This window comes from Schistocerca gregaria, chromosome 6 (genome assembly GCF_023897955.1).
Source record: "Schistocerca gregaria isolate iqSchGreg1 chromosome 6, iqSchGreg1.2, whole genome shotgun sequence".
In the NCBI taxonomy this organism is placed as follows: Eukaryota; Metazoa; Arthropoda; class Insecta; order Orthoptera; family Acrididae; genus Schistocerca; species Schistocerca gregaria.
This window is the reverse complement of record NC_064925.1, coordinates 445,637,729-445,653,375: the sequence shown is the minus strand read 5'-3', so window position 1 is coordinate 445,653,375 and position 15,647 is coordinate 445,637,729. Positions and strand designations below refer to the sequence as shown.

Sequence of the window (15,647 nt, the reverse complement as noted above, 5' to 3'; positions counted from 1 at the left end):
TATTGTACGTGATATGGCCTGTTTTGACTACACTGTGACCACAATTTTTGTTGTCATACAGAGATAGGATCCACGTGAACCGTTCAGAGTCCTTCGACAAAACTTGAATGTGTTCTGCAGCAGGTGAGGGTGTTTGTGATTTTTCAACCCTCCTGTTTTGAACCCTCGAGTGGTGTGATCACAAGTTGTTGTTCTTGTTGTTGCTGTCTTCAGTCCTGAGACTGGTTTGATGCATCTCTCCATGCTACTCTATCCTGTGCAAGCTTCTTCATCTCCCAGTACTTACTGCAACCTACATCCTTCTGATTCTGCTTAGTGTATTCATATCTTGGTCTCCCTCTACGATTTTTACCCTCCATGTGATCACTAAGGGGTGCAATATTGACATCTGTGTGAATGAAACGGCAAAGGATAGTTGTATGACCTCTCACTTCGGTAACGTCGTCAGTACCATTGACGAACCTTTGTAAAAAATGTACCTGTCGGAGACTTCGATGTCCGTTCAGCTGAGTAGTGCCTACGATTGCTCTGGTGTTTGGGGACAGACAACCGCACTTAAAGGGTGTCGAAAGAGAGGCACTGGGTAGAAGTTATAAAGATCTATACCGTACACTAGTTACAGACAAAAGACTTGATACTTAATCCTTGTTAACGGTTACATAATGACAAAACTGAAAATCATAATAAACTCGTTCATTTAAGACACTATGCGATACACGATTTTGAAAGCTTTGGCCAAACGAGGTATTATGTTTTTTTTTTTTTTTTTTTTTTTTTTTGAAATTATGGTAAGTTTCTATCTGACCAAACTACTGAGGTCATCGTCCACAGGCTTACACACTACTTAATCTAACTGAAAGTAACTCAACATTAATGACAACACCCACACACACACACACACACCCATGCCCGATTAAAGACTTGAACCTCCGACGTTTCATATCCGCGAACCGTGGCAAGGCGTGGCAAGGCTATCGCCGCGCGCGGTGATACTTTGGTAATAATCGGACGGGGGGGGGGGGGGGGGGGGGGGAAGCGGTGAAAGTATTTCAATGAGATGAACTGTTCTGAGGATATAAATTTTAAGCCGTTTCCTAGGCTGTCACATTGTACAAGTTCATAAAATATGTTGCTCTGGTTCTATTTAAAATAAGAGTAGATTTTTGACACACGTAGGGTACTTTAGAGATCGTATGTGAGTTTGTACGTGATTTTTGTGGGAGATACAGAGTTTAAAGCGTTATTCTATCGCTACGGAGAATGAAGTGACGTGGCGGCTACGTGCAGACAGTGAAGCTCCCGCAAAATAAAGTGGCACCGGCTCAGAAACAAAAATGGTTCAAATGGCTCTGAGCACTATGGGACTTAACTTCTGAGGTCATCAGTCCCCTAGAACTTAGAACTACGTAAACCTAACTAACCTAAGGACATCGCACACATCAATGCCCGAGGCAGGATTCGAACCTACGACCGTAGCGGTCGCGCGGTTCCAGACTGTAGTGCCTAGAACCGCTCGGCCACCCCGGCCGGCGCAGAAACAATTTCTCGTCGTGAGAGCTGACCGATTCCAACCCGCTGTATCAAAGGGGTAGCCGCCACATTGTCTGGCGCCTGACGATCTGCATCCGTCGAGTACTGTCGTTGCCGTCTGTTTAATATACAGCCTGGCATCTCGGTCTTCACGCAGCATGAAAGTTCATTATCAAACGCTTTGATTATGTTGGAAAGGCGCTGCATTTTTGATGAAAAAAGAAGCAGAAATATCAGCAATGAGGCTTGAGAGAGCTGCTCGAGTTGCTTAATAAAGAGATCGCTCAAATGGCTCTAAGCACTATGGGACTTAGGCTAAGAAGAAGATACAGGAACACACTGACGGAAAGAAAATTCTGCACCTAGAAGGAGTTGTGCGAGATGAACTAAAGTTTGTAGGCGTGTTTCTACATTAAAGGTGATGCCCAATAAAGGTCGCATAAGATTGGCGCTAGTAGCTCCACTACAAGCATGCGGTGGTAACGGTCGTCAGCGTGAGTTACCTTTGAGACTGGACGTGGTGGGCTTGATGTTAGTTGAGAATGTCTGTCAGGGGACAAAGACGCCATTATCAACATCTCACTGAGTTTGAAAGATGGACGTGTAATAGAGCTAAGAGAAGCAGGAAGACTAGGCAGGAATGTAGCCACGGTACATGATTTCTGGCAGCTGTGGTCACAAGAATGCACGGTTGCAAGACGACCAGGCTCTGCACGGCCACGTGGTACTACCGAAAGGGAAGACCGTCGCGTTCGGCGTATGACTGCGGCGCACCGCACTGCTTATGCATCAGCAAGTTGAGCATCAGTCGGCACCACAGTGACACAACGAACTCTTGGGTTGGGGTTGGGTTGTTTAGGGGAGGAGACCAAACAGCGAGGTCATTGGATTAGGGAAAGAGGGGGAAGGAAGTCGGCCATGCCCTTTCAAAGAAACCATCCAGCCGTTTGCCTGGAGCGATTTAGGGAAATCACAGAAAACCTAAATCAGGATGGCCGGACTCGGGATTGAACCGCCGTCCTCCCGAATGCGAATCCAGTGTGCTAACTACTTCGCCACCTCGCTCGGTCACACCGAACTGTTCCAAAGCGGTCACTTGAAGAACAGCTGCCAGCCAGACTTCCTGTAGCGTGCTTTCCACTGACCCTGAACCACTGCCATTTGCGACTTACGTGGTGTGGAGGCGAGGATGAAGATTTGTTGCGTTTTCTGATGATAGCCCGTTCTATTTCGATGCCAGTGATGGTAAGAAGGAGGCTGGTCGATGGCCCGCAACCAACATATCAGCGTGTTAGAGTAAAATGTGTCTGATCAGAACTGATTTTATCAGATAAACACGTTTTATGGTTACAGCTGCGTATGAAACTTATAAAGTCTATGTGCGCCACACGGTATCATGGACAAAGAAACTCATCGTAATTATAGTAACAAAGATTCTATTCAATCATCCTGTTGTGTACATAGTTCCACATAGTCAGCGCATACACAACTTTCCCACTAGAGCGCGCCCCGTTAAGCACAACACCGCACGCGCAGCCCTCGTCCATCTCCGCACTGCGAGATGGCGCTGCCTTAGAGACGGATCAAATTCCGCTTCCGCCGATCTGCATATTAATATGTAACGCGGCCAGTGAGATTGCTGCTAACGTAGAACCTTTTCTTCTCACAGATCACACTCGTGCAGTGATATCTGATCGCGCAAGGTATTATAACCAGTGTACAAACCTCCGATTAGTCGGTCTGCATTTGTCTGCACCAGTATATAGTCAATTTTCAGTCTACGCCTAATAAGATTATCATATTCCTGTACATAGCCATGAAAAGAAATGTATAGACACTTTGTCAAGTATGAGAGATATGTGAGAAAAAGATTAACGTACCAAGACCAAAGGAACTTCAGATTGTCAATTGTAAATAGCATCCAGAACCAAGTTAAGTAACATTTAGGCTTGTTATTATTTTAATAAATGTGTGTGAAAATTAATCAAGTTCTGGTTAAAGTTGGTCACTGTCAATCTGCTACTCTAAGCGTGCAAGTGGCATTTCTATCGTCTGACCTAACGGCAGAAGATAAACACGCCACAATAAGGCCACAAGATATATTGCTGACACTCGCCTACTTCGTTAGAGCGACAAGTCAAATAATCTGATGGTGTATGTACCGAAGGTCTTATAGTACGCACACCACACATCCGTCATACCATGCGCCACCCCATTTCACCCGAGACTGAAAACAGCAGCGCGCTACTTGGACGAGTCCGCTACACGTCGCTTCAGGCGCCACCGGTGACTGCAAACGGTTGTGGTGCAGACGACGAAGAGACGTGTCGCCGCCACGCCACCTCTGTGCACATTGTGTTAAACACGCTAGTCACTCGAAACAAAGCCACGTACCCACAACGACTCTGTCACATGTCGGCGCCACGCCACTTCTGTGTGCGTTTGGTAGCAACGTTTTTGCGACAAGTAAAAAGCACATAAAGTAACTTGTCGTGTCATTGCACGAACGACGGAGTAGGGGAGGAGACAACGTACGCGATGCGAACTCCCTTTTGAAGGACAACTGCGCGACAGCGCGCGTGCAGAACGACCGCTGATGCCTATGAGCAAATGTACGTCTCATATAATCTGTAAGCTATAGCTAGTGAAGTCTGCAAACGAACCTTTAGTCTTGTCAGTGTGATCAACATTTCGACAAACATAAACCAAGGTCGACTGTTTCTCACTAGAGTAATCAAATAAATAGTCGCATAAAGAAAGAAACAGCGAAAGCAAAATAAGATCGACCACCCACTGCCAGAAGGAATACTCACAAAACAAGAGGTGAGTATACAGCGCAGTGCAGCAGACAACGTGACTCTCAACGACACTGAGGGTGTGTTTACACCTGTGCGCCTGGCAACCTCGTCGTCGTGCGACTGGGCTTGCCCTACTCGCAAGTAGAGGGCCACGTGTAGCTGCATGCCTCTTCCTCAAGACCTGAGTGCGAGTGATTCTATTCACTCCTGTGTTCACACGGGGCACCTCAGCTGTCACGTGGGGCAAGCAGCAGCCGCACGGTGACTACTCGCGAGGCGAACAGGGGTAAACACATGTTAACAACATATTATGAATAACTTATGTCTCGTGTAAACGATACACAGACTGGAAAAAATGGCAACACCAGGCGGTAATTAATGCACAGTAACGATTTCGGAAATACACTCCTGGAAATTGAAAATAGAACACTGTGAATTCATTGTCCCAGGAAGGCGAAACTTTATTGACTCATTCCTGGGGTCAGATATATCACATGATCACACTGACAGAACCACAGGCACATAGACGCAGGCAACAGAGCATGCACAATGTCGACACTAGTACAGTGTATATCCTGCTTGGTGCACAACAGTTCTTGTACATGGGGATGAGTATGCGACAGCAAGAGAAATACGAGAAAACGTTAACATGGGAGCACCGGGAACCAGGCAATCAGTAAATTTTTTCGTCGAGGCAACAGGTAATAGTGATACACTCGACTTGACTGCTGCAGTTGATGCTTTCCTGGAAAAAAGAGAAGCATCTTCCTCTACACTTACTTCCATGTGCATTAAATGATAACCGAGGGTGGTTGAGAGTTGACGAGGAGTGTGATTTAATGGTAGACTGAGGAAGTGTTCTAGAGAAAGAGGGAGATTTGACCATTTTTTCCTGTTGTTGTCGATATGCTTCAGTTGTGTGAAATAACCTGCGTTCTACTCGTATACAATTGCTTGTTCTGTGTGTGACTTAGAGGATGTCTACTCGTGTTTGCAGTCATTAAAAACAAACCTCTCAGTCATTAGAGGACTTCAGTCATATGTGTGATGAAACATGTCCATTCTATTTCGGTGCTTTTCTCTAGACGAACAAAGATTTATGAGACGTACTCCAACCCCTCCAGCATCTTCGGCATAAAATAGTCTTCAGTTTCATAATTGTGGTGATTCTAAGTTAGGGACAGGTGTTTGCGAGGTACTACTGTCCTCGTGTATTCATTTGCTTGACAGACGTCCTGTTTACGGAATCACTGGTGGCATGAAGTGTAATTTCGTATGTTAAAGCCGCCGCTATGCATTTGTCAATATTCTTGTAAGAGGTATTACCCGTTACTAAGGATCATTTTCTATAGGTCTGATGCGAGCATAGTATAATTTCTGAACCGTGATCGGATGTGAACAGTGGGTGCTATATACCTTTGGAAACCTATACTGAGCTTTTTTAACAAAATGGAGATGTGCGGTTATTTAATATCAACGCTCGGCTTCTGCATGGACGGGGATTGCCAGGGAAACAGCTATGTCATTGTGGATAACGATAAAAGTAGTGGAATAGACTGTACAATGCGGTTAAGCCCCAACTGTGGAGTAAAGATATGTAACAAATTTATATGTCAAATCACAAGTTCAGGAATGAAGGAAGATATTGGTAATCACATTATACATTTCATAAAGTGTCATGACATGGGATTACTAGAAACTATTAGGTCTTCCGTGGCTAAGCAGCACAGCACTACCAAGTTGGAGGCTACAATATACAAGTACAGAACGGATCGTGTATTCGACCCCATGCAATAGTGTTTACGTGTATTAGACAGCAACAAACAGTATTCACAATGTGATCCATTTTACCCCGTGCCAGTCGCTTCCATGTGGCGTCAATTAACGGATAATGTACAGAAAAATTGTGTTATGTTTAATAACGTACTGCAGTTTGTGTACTGGGGTACTGAGAATACCCGACGAGTGACAGCTGTTCAAGTAAGTCTTCCAGATACTCCAGATCGAGATAGCTTATCACCAATGTTCTGTCTGCATTCAGTTTTAACTATCCGTCTATAAAATAGGTGATGGTTCTTAATTCTGACTCTAATAAAGACGATATAACTGTTATACAGAAGTTTTATGTTAAGGCAGGAGAAACTTATTTTCTTCAGTCCAAAACACTCTTCTCCACAACAACATCTGATATAGATATTGCAAAATTTGGACTGATTTACACGAGAAACATTATTCCACAAGTCCTAAGAAAAAGACTAAATACACTCCTGGAAACTGAAATAAGAACGCCGTGAATTCATTGTCCCAGGAAGGGGAAACTTTATTGACACATTCCTGGGGTCAGATACGTCACATGATCACACTGACAGAACCACAGGCACATAGACACAGGCAACAGAGCATGCACAATGTCGGCACTAGTACAGTGTATATCCACCTTTCGCAGCAATGCAGGCTGCTATTCTCCCATGGAGACGATCGTAGAGATGCTGCATGTAGTCCTGTGGAACGGCTTGCCATGCCATTTCCACCTGGCGCCTCAGTTGGACCAGCGTTCGTGCTGGACGTGCAGACCGCGTGAGACGACGCTTCATCCAGTCCCAAACATGCTCAATGGGGGACAGATCCGGAGATCTTGCTGGCCAGGGTAGTTGACTTACACCTTCTAGAGCACGTTGGGTGGCACGGGATACATGCAGACGTGCATTGTCCTGTTGGAACAGCAAGTTCCCTTGCCGGTCTAGGAATGGTAGAACGATGGGTTCGATGACGGTTTGGATGTACCGTGCACTATTCAGTGTCCCCTCGACGATTACCAGAGGTGTACGGCCAGTGTAGGAGATCGCTCCCCACACCATGATGCCGGGTGTTGGCCCTGTGTGCCTCGGTCGTATGCAGTCCTGATTGTGGCGCTCACCTGCACGGCGCCAAACACGCATACGACCATCATTGGCACCAAGGCAGAAGCGACTCTCATCGCTGAAGACGACACGTCTCCATTCGTCCCTCCATTCACGCCTGTCGCGACACCACTGGAGGCGGGCTGCACGATGTTGGGGCGTGAGCGGAAGACGGCCTAACGGTGTGCGGGACCGTAGCCCAGCTTCATGGAGACGGTTGCGAATGGTCCTCGCCGATACCCCAGGAGCAACAGTGTCCCTAATTTGCTGGGAAGTGGCGGTGCGGTCCCCTACGGCACTGCGTAGGATCCTACGGTCTTGGCGTGCATCCGTGCGTCGCTGCGGTCCGGTCGCAGGTCGACGGGCTCGTGCACCTTCCGCCGACCACTGGCGACAACATCGATGTACTGTGGAGACCTCACGCCCCTCGTGTTGAGCAATTCGGCGGTACGTCCACCCGGCCTCCCGCATGCCCACTATACGCCCTCGCTCAAAGTCCGTTAACTGCACATACGGTTCACGTCCACGTTGTCGCGGCATGCTACCAGTGTTAAAGACTGCGATGGAGCTCCGTATGCCACGTCAAACCGGCTGACACTGACGGCGGCGGTGCACAAATGCTGCGCAGCTAGCGCCATTCGACGGCCAACACCGCGGTTCCTGGTGTGTCCGCTGTGCCGTGCGTGTGATCATTGCTTGTACAGCCCTCTCGCAGTGTCCGGAGCAAGTATGGTGGGTCTGACGCACCGGTGTCAATGTGTTCTTTTTTCCATTTCCAGGAGTGTATTTGCAATTATTCTAAGTGAAAATGTGGCTCCACTAAGCTATTTTAGGAGCTCCAAAATGTGCTTTTTTCCAGTTTAAATTCTCTTCAGTGTGTAAATCTAAGTATTTTGAAGTCTCCACCCTATTTGTTATTTCCTGTTACTTCCTGTTTTCGTTTATGATTGGTGTAGTACCTCTAGATGTGCGGAATGGCGTATGTTTTTTTTTTTCAAAATTACGGCGAGACCATTCGCAGAAAATCGTCAAGGATACTTTTAATAAGACTGTTTAGGATTTCTTCTGTTTTTGCACGTCTGCTTCGATTAATTACAATACTTGGTGGATATGTAAAAAGAACGATTTCTGGTTGTTGTATGTTAGATGGAAGATCGTTTACACATACGAGAAACAATAGTGCACCTAAGCGTGAGCCTTGGGAAACTCAATACGTGACGTTGACTAGACCAACAATCCCATAAAACTGTAGTTTATCGAGGAGAATAATGTGATTTTCATAGTCAAATGTCTTAGATAGATCACAGAAAATACCAATGACGCCATTTATTTATTTAATTCTGGTAAAATTTCGTGAGTGAACCTGTAACTAGCATTATCAGTAGAACAACTCTTCTGAAATTCTCACTGTGATTTGCTGACTTTATTATTGTTGCTCAGGTGAGTTACTGTACTGGAATACATCAGCTTTTCAAAAAGTTTGGAGAATGACGTCAGCAATGGAACAAGTCGGTAGTTATTGACATCTCTCCTATTACCTTTCTTATGGAGGGGTTAGACAATGGAATATTTGTGTCGATCTGGATAAATGCTTTGTGTAATAATCGTTATAAATTTTATCGCATTTGGCAGCAAGCAGTTATATGATTTGCTCTGAATGATGTCCTTCACTTTGTCTGTAATAATATAGAAACTTTTTTTAGATATCCGACCAATATAGTAAAAGTGGTCGGAACAGATGTTTTATATGTTAATATTTCTTCTCACTTTTAAACGACACTGGAAATGTCCAAAACTTCTTGACTGTTGAACATCTACGAGCCGCAAAACATCGAATTCATGACTGTCTCGGTCTGCTCTGGACGGCATATTCTATTCAGCAACAATTTCGATTCACTTTTCCTCGCAGAGCTGTCCAGCGTACTTTTTCGTGACGTCGCTGCCGCGCCGTCGCCAGACAAAGTTGTACACTGCGCCTTAACTCTCTCAGTACCAAGGTGGGACTGGGTGGTGGGGGGATACTTTATGTCTTCGTATGAAAATATTGTAATCTAGCTAGTTGCTTTGTATTTTAAAATTTTGAAATTTTTTAAATTGTTTTTAATATATTTTTATACAAGGTTTCATAAGTATTTTAAAATTTTCATTTGAACTTAGCACCAAAATTTAACTCTCTATAGCAAATCTAACCTTCCGCTACGAATGTTGTATTCGGTTCAATTTTCCATGTTTTTGGCCTTACTTAGACATCAATTTCTCTTTAAAAGTATGTTAAGAGTACATATTAACAACAAGGAACTGAATTTACTTTTTTAAAAATCTTTTATGTTGCTCATGAATTAGGTAGTACACGTTATCGAAAATGCTTTGAATTCTAAGAATGTGCTAAAAGGTATTTTCAGATTCTGGACCAAACTTGCAGACCAGTAGCTCCTCAAAATGTATGTTGTTAATATACACAGAGGTCACAAAACTCACGGAATAGTGTTACAATCATATGGTGGTGGCGGTAGTGTCATGTACACAAGGCATTGGTGGATCTGTCATTTGTAGTCAGGTGACTCGTTCGAAAACGTTTCCGACGTTATTATGGCCGCACGACAGGAATTAACAGACTTTGAACGCGGAATGGTAGTTTGAATTAGATGCACGGGACTTTCCATTTCGGCAATCGTTAGGGAATTCAATATTCCGAGATCCACAGTGTCAAGTGTGTGCCGAGAATACCGAATTTCATACATTACCTCTCACCACGAACAAGACAATGGCAGACGGTCTTCATTCAAAAACTGAAAAATTGAGTGGGTTGGGTTGATTGGGGGGGATGAGACGAAACAGCGACGTCATCGATCTCATCGGATTATGGAAGGTTGGGGAAGGAAGTCGGCCGTGCCCTGTCGAAGGAACCATCCAGACATTTGCCTGAAGCGATTTAGGGAAATCACAGAAAACCTAAATCAGGATGGCCGGGCTCGGGATTGAACCGTCGTCCTCCCGAATGCGAGTGCAGAGTGCTAACCACAGCGTCACCTCGCTCGGTGAGAAATTGTGAGCAGCGGCGTTCGCGTATAGTTGTCAGTGCTAAAAGACAAGCAGCACTGCGTGAAATAACCGCAGAAATCACTGTGGGACGTGCGACGAACGTATCCGTTGGAACAGTGCGGCCAAATTTGGCGGTAATGGGCTGTGGCAGCTTGTGACCGACGCGATTGCCTTACCTATCAGTACAAAATCGCCTGCAGCGCCTCTCCGGGGCTCGTGGCCATGTCGGATTTGAATCCTAGACGACTGGAAAACCGCGGCCTAACGTGTGTGAAATCTTATGGGACTTAGCTGCTAAGGTCATCAGTCACTAAGCTTACACACACACACACACACACACACACACACACACACATGCCCGAGGGAGGACCTCAACCGCCTCCGGACCAGCCGCACAGTCCGTGACTGCAGCGCCTTTAGACCGCTTGGCTAATCCCGCTGAGCCCATATTTCAGCTGATAGTAGGGTTCGAGTGTGGACAGGGATACAAGATGTCAACAAGATATTGTGCAATCTGGTTGTGGGTCCATAATGTGTTTACATGGAATGCGTTGGGTCCTCTGCTCCAACGGAACCGACTATCGAATGGAAATTGTTATTTTCAGCTACTTGGAAACCATTTGCAGCCACTTATGGACTTCATGACAGCACGCCATGTCGTCGGGTCACAGTCGTTTACAGCTAGTTTGAAGAAAATTCTGGACGATTCCAGCAAATGATTTGGCCATCCAAACTGCCCGCCATGAATCCCATCGGACATTTATGGGACGTATTCGAGAGGTCTGTTCGTCCACAAAATCCAGCACCGGGAATTATGAACTGCTGTAGACGCAGCATGGGTTCAGTATTTCTGCAGGGGACTTCCAACGACGTGTTCAGTCCATGTCAGGTCGAGTTGCTGCACTACGCCGGGAAAAACGCGGTCCGATACGTTATTAGGACGCGCCCGATTACTTCTGTCACCTCAGTGTAATTTAACAACAATTAACAATTTTTTAAAATTTGTTTTTGGGGTGGGGATAAAATGCCCCGCCCTTCAAACTCTTGGTAATGCGTCTTCTACATCTACATCTACATCCAAACTCCGGAAGCCACCTGACGGTGTGTGGCGGAGGATACTTTGAGTACCTCTATCGATTCTCCCTTCTATTCCAGTCTCGTATTGTTCGTGGAAAGAAATATTGTCGGTATGCCTCTGTGTGGGCTCTGATCTCTCTGATTTTATCCTCAAGCTCTCTTCGCGAGGTATACGTAGGAGGGAGCAATATACTGCTTGACTCCTCGGTGAAGTTATGTTCTCCAAACTTCAACAAAAGCCCGTACCGAGCTAATGAGCGTCTCTCCTGCAGAGGCTTCCACAGGAGTTTCTCTATCATCTCCGTAACGCTTTTGTGATTACTAAATGATCCTGTAACAAAGCGCGTTGCCCTCCATTGGATACTCTATCTCTTCTATCAACCCTAGCTGGTACGGATCCCACACTGGTGAGCAATACGCAAGCAATGAGCGAACAAGTGGACTGTAACCTACTTCCTTTGTTTTCGGGTTGCATTTCTTTAGGATTCTTCCAATGAATCTCAGTCTGGCATCTGATTTACTGACGATCAACTTTATATGATCATTACGTTTTAAACCACTCCTAATACCTACTCCCAGATAATATATGGAATTAACTGCTACCAGTTGTTGGCGTGCTAATTTGTAGCTAAATGATAAAGGATCTTTCTTTCTATGTATTTGCAGCAAATTACACTTGTCTACATTGAGATTCAATTGCCATTCCCTGCACCATGCGTCAATTCGTTGTAGATCCTCGTGCATTTCGCTACAATTGTTACAACCTCTCGATATAGCACAGCATCATCCGCAAAAATCCTCAATGAGCTTCCGATTTCATCCACAACGTCATGTATGTATATTGTGAATAGCAACGGTCCTACGACACTCCCCTGCGGCACACCTGAAATCACTCTTGCTTCAGAAGACTTCTCTCCATTGAGAATGTCACGCTGAGTTCTGTTATCAAGAAACTCTTCAATCCAATCACAAAATTGGTCATTAAACAGAACGGTTCCTTTGAAACATGGGAACACAGCTACAGTTCTGTCACTATCACCAAATGGAATGGTTTAATCAGTAAGGGCAGTCATATGAGAAAATGACTTTTCCAATTAATTTCAAATCGGTGTAAAATAATAGAAGTACTGTACAAGGGGCAGGCTTCTCCCATAAGTGCACTGTCCATTAACACTTAGAGTGATGGTCTCTTTTCATCCTCATAAAATAGTCAACACTGCTGAATTTAGGATTAATATAGAAGTTATTTAGAGCTTTATCACTCAAAGCCTGTTTGATGTAATATCATGTACACTGCCTACTATGATACGTCAAATAGTAATTGTGGAATTGTATTTATACACACCTGGAAATTGAAATAAGAACACCGTGAATTCATTGTCCCAGGAAGGGGAAACTTTATTGACACATTCCTGGGGTCAGATACATCACATGATCACACTGACAGAACCACAGGCACATAGACACAGGCAACAGAGCATGCACAATGTCGGCACTAGTACAGTATATATCCACCTTTAGCAGCAATGCAGGCTGCTATTCTCCCATGGAGACCATCGTAGAGATGCTGGATGTAGTCCTGTGGAACGGCTTGCCATGCCATTTCCACCTGGCGCCTCAGTTGGACCAGCGTTCGTGCTGGACGTGCAGACCGCGTGAGACGACGCTTCATCCAGTCCCAAACATGCTCAATGGGGGACAGATCCGGAGATCTTGCTGGCCAGGGTAGTTGACTTACACCTTCTAGAGCACGTTGGGTGGCACGGGATACATGCGGACGTGCATTGTCCTGTTGGAACAGCAAGTTCCCTTGCCGGTCTAGGAATTGTAGAACGATGGGTTCGATGACGGTTTGGATGTACCGTGCACTATTCAGTGTCCCCTCGACGATTACCAGAGGTGTACGGCCAGTGTAGGAGATCGCTCCCCACACCATGATGCCGGGTGTTGGCCCTGTGTGCCTCGGTCGTATGCAGTCCTGATTGTGGCGCTCACCTGCACGGCGCCAAACACGCATACGACCATCATTGGCACCAAGGCAGAAGCGACTCTCATCGCTGAAGACGACACGACTCCATTCGTCCCTCCACTCACGCCTGTCGCGACACCACTGGAGGCGGGCTGCACGATGTTGGGGCGTCAGCGGAAGACGGCCTAACGATCTGCAGGACCGTAGCCCAGCTTCATGGAGACGGTTGCGAATGGTCCTCGCCGATATCCCCAGGGGCAACAGTGTCCATAATTTGCTGGGAAGTGGCGGTGCGGTCCCCTACGGCACTGCGTAGGATCCTACGGTCTTGGCGTGCATCCGTGCGTCGCTGCGGTCCGGTCCCAGGTCGACGGGCACGTGCACCTTCCGCCGACCACTGGCGACAACATCGATGTACTGTGGAGACCTCACGCCCCACGTGTTGAGCAATTCGGCGGTACGTCCACCCGGCATCCCGCATGCTCACTATACGCCCTCGCTCAAAGTCCGTCAACTGCACATACGGTTCACGTCCACGCTGTCGCGGCATGCTACCAGTGTTAAAGACTGCGATGGAGCTCCGTATGCCACGGCAAACTGGCTGACACTGACGGCGGCGGTGCACAAATGCTGCGCAGCTAGCGCCATTCGACGGCCAACACCGCGGTTCCTGGTGTGTCCGCTGTGCCGTGCGTGTGATCATTGCTTGTACAGCCCTCTCGCAGTGTCCGGAGCAAGTATGGTGGGTCTGACACACCGGTGTCAATGTGTTCTTTTTTCCATTTCCAGGAGTGTATATTGCTCCATACATTTTGTTATTTCTTTGTACCATTAGAGCCCTTATGCTGACAAAATTCAGTCCTTTTCTAGCTTTTCCTTTGGCATATAAAAATCCTGGCGCTTTCAGTGCGACACAGGCAAAAAAATGCCTCGGCACTGCTAGTGTTGAATGTTGAGAAGCGAGCGAGACTGCAGCGCATCGCGGTCCGTGTTGCAGGCAAGTTCCGGCTGGAGTTCCGGCGGCTGTTCTGGAAGTGTGCGTACGGCGGCGGCGGCCGCTTCTCGCCGGCGCCCGCGCCGCTGGTGCTGCGCCGCGGCGGCGCCCGCCTCCGCGTCTCGGCGTCGGTGGCGGCGACGGCGACGGCGTGCCCCTCGGCCACCGGCTCCGGCCTCGAGATGCGCTCCCTGTACCGGCCGGCCGCCTGACACCCCCCACCGCGGCGCGTCGTGCTGCAGAGCTGGGGCGCCTGCGCCGCCGACCGGCCGCCTCTCCAGCACCCGCACCGCTTCACCTGGGCCACCTCCGCCTCCGCCGGCTCCGTGCAGTACGAGTAGCGCCGGGGGGGCGGCGCCCACTCACCTGCGCCGTAGCGTCCGGGAACTGTAGAGCAGGCGGGAGTCGACCTAACTGAAACAAATTTATCGCCGTGGATAGAAACTCACAAGAAATAGCGCCGGCAGAATTAAACTGGCTTTCATGATCACAACATTCTACGCTGTACTTAACCCCTAAAGTGCTTGTGACGTAAGTACCTGTTGAACTGAGCACACTGGTCGCTATGTAACAGGGGTAATCTCTTTTGATGCCAGTCAGTTGTCAGGATGGGCATTACTGCAAAGGGAGTTTCATTCTAAAGCATTATGTCAGGGTGAAAATACACCAAATAAATTACTTTTTCTCTGAAACTTCCTGGACGATTAAAACTGTGTGCCGGACCGAGACTCGAACTCGGGACCTTTGCCTTTCGCGGACAAGTGCTCTACCATCTGAGCTACCGAAGCACGACTCACTCTCATTCTGGAAACATCCCACAGGCTGTGGCTAAGCCATGTCTCCGCAGTATCCTTTTTTTTAGGAGTGCTAGTTCTGCAAGGTTCTCAGGACAGCTTCTGTAAAGTTTGGAAGGTAGGAGACGAGATACTGGCAGAAGTAGGGGTGTGAGGACCGGGCCTGAGTCGTGCTTGGGTAGCTCAGTCGGTAGAGCACTTGCCCGCAAAAGGCAAAGTTCCTGAGTTTTAATCTGCCAGGAAGTTTCATATCAGCGCGCACTCCGCTGCAGAGTGAAAATCTCGTTCTACCTTTTCTCTCTTAACATGTGGGCAGGGTGTGTAATTCATTGGCTCGAGTGTGAGGTAGAATGAAACAGCATTTTTACATAAGTAACTTTAATTGAAGATTTGTACAGGGGTTTTCTTACTGGATTGTTCTGGCTGCGAGAGCGGCAGCTGTGTCGTTTGCGAAGCTGCGTGAGCGGCGGCGTCTGATTACTCCTGGCGGTGTATATCTAGTGTCGCTGTCTCGCCCAGTTGACTGTAGACGCGCATCGCGAT

At 47.1% G+C, this 15,647-nt stretch overlaps 1 protein-coding gene across 1 annotated transcript in view; it reads left to right on the top strand.

Moving 5' to 3' along the window:
* LOC126278906 (orexin receptor type 2-like) overlaps positions 1 to 14,651 on the top strand; it is a 149,136-nt gene extending 134,485 nt beyond the window's left edge. Inside the window, exons 6-7 of the mRNA XM_049979180.1 lie at positions 14,314 to 14,384; positions 14,553 to 14,651. Coding sequence (XP_049835137.1) covers positions 14,314 to 14,384; positions 14,553 to 14,651 — 170 coding nt within the window. The remainder of the gene's footprint in view (positions 1 to 14,313; positions 14,385 to 14,552) is intronic.
* The last annotated feature ends 996 nt before the right edge of the window (positions 14,652 to 15,647 follow it).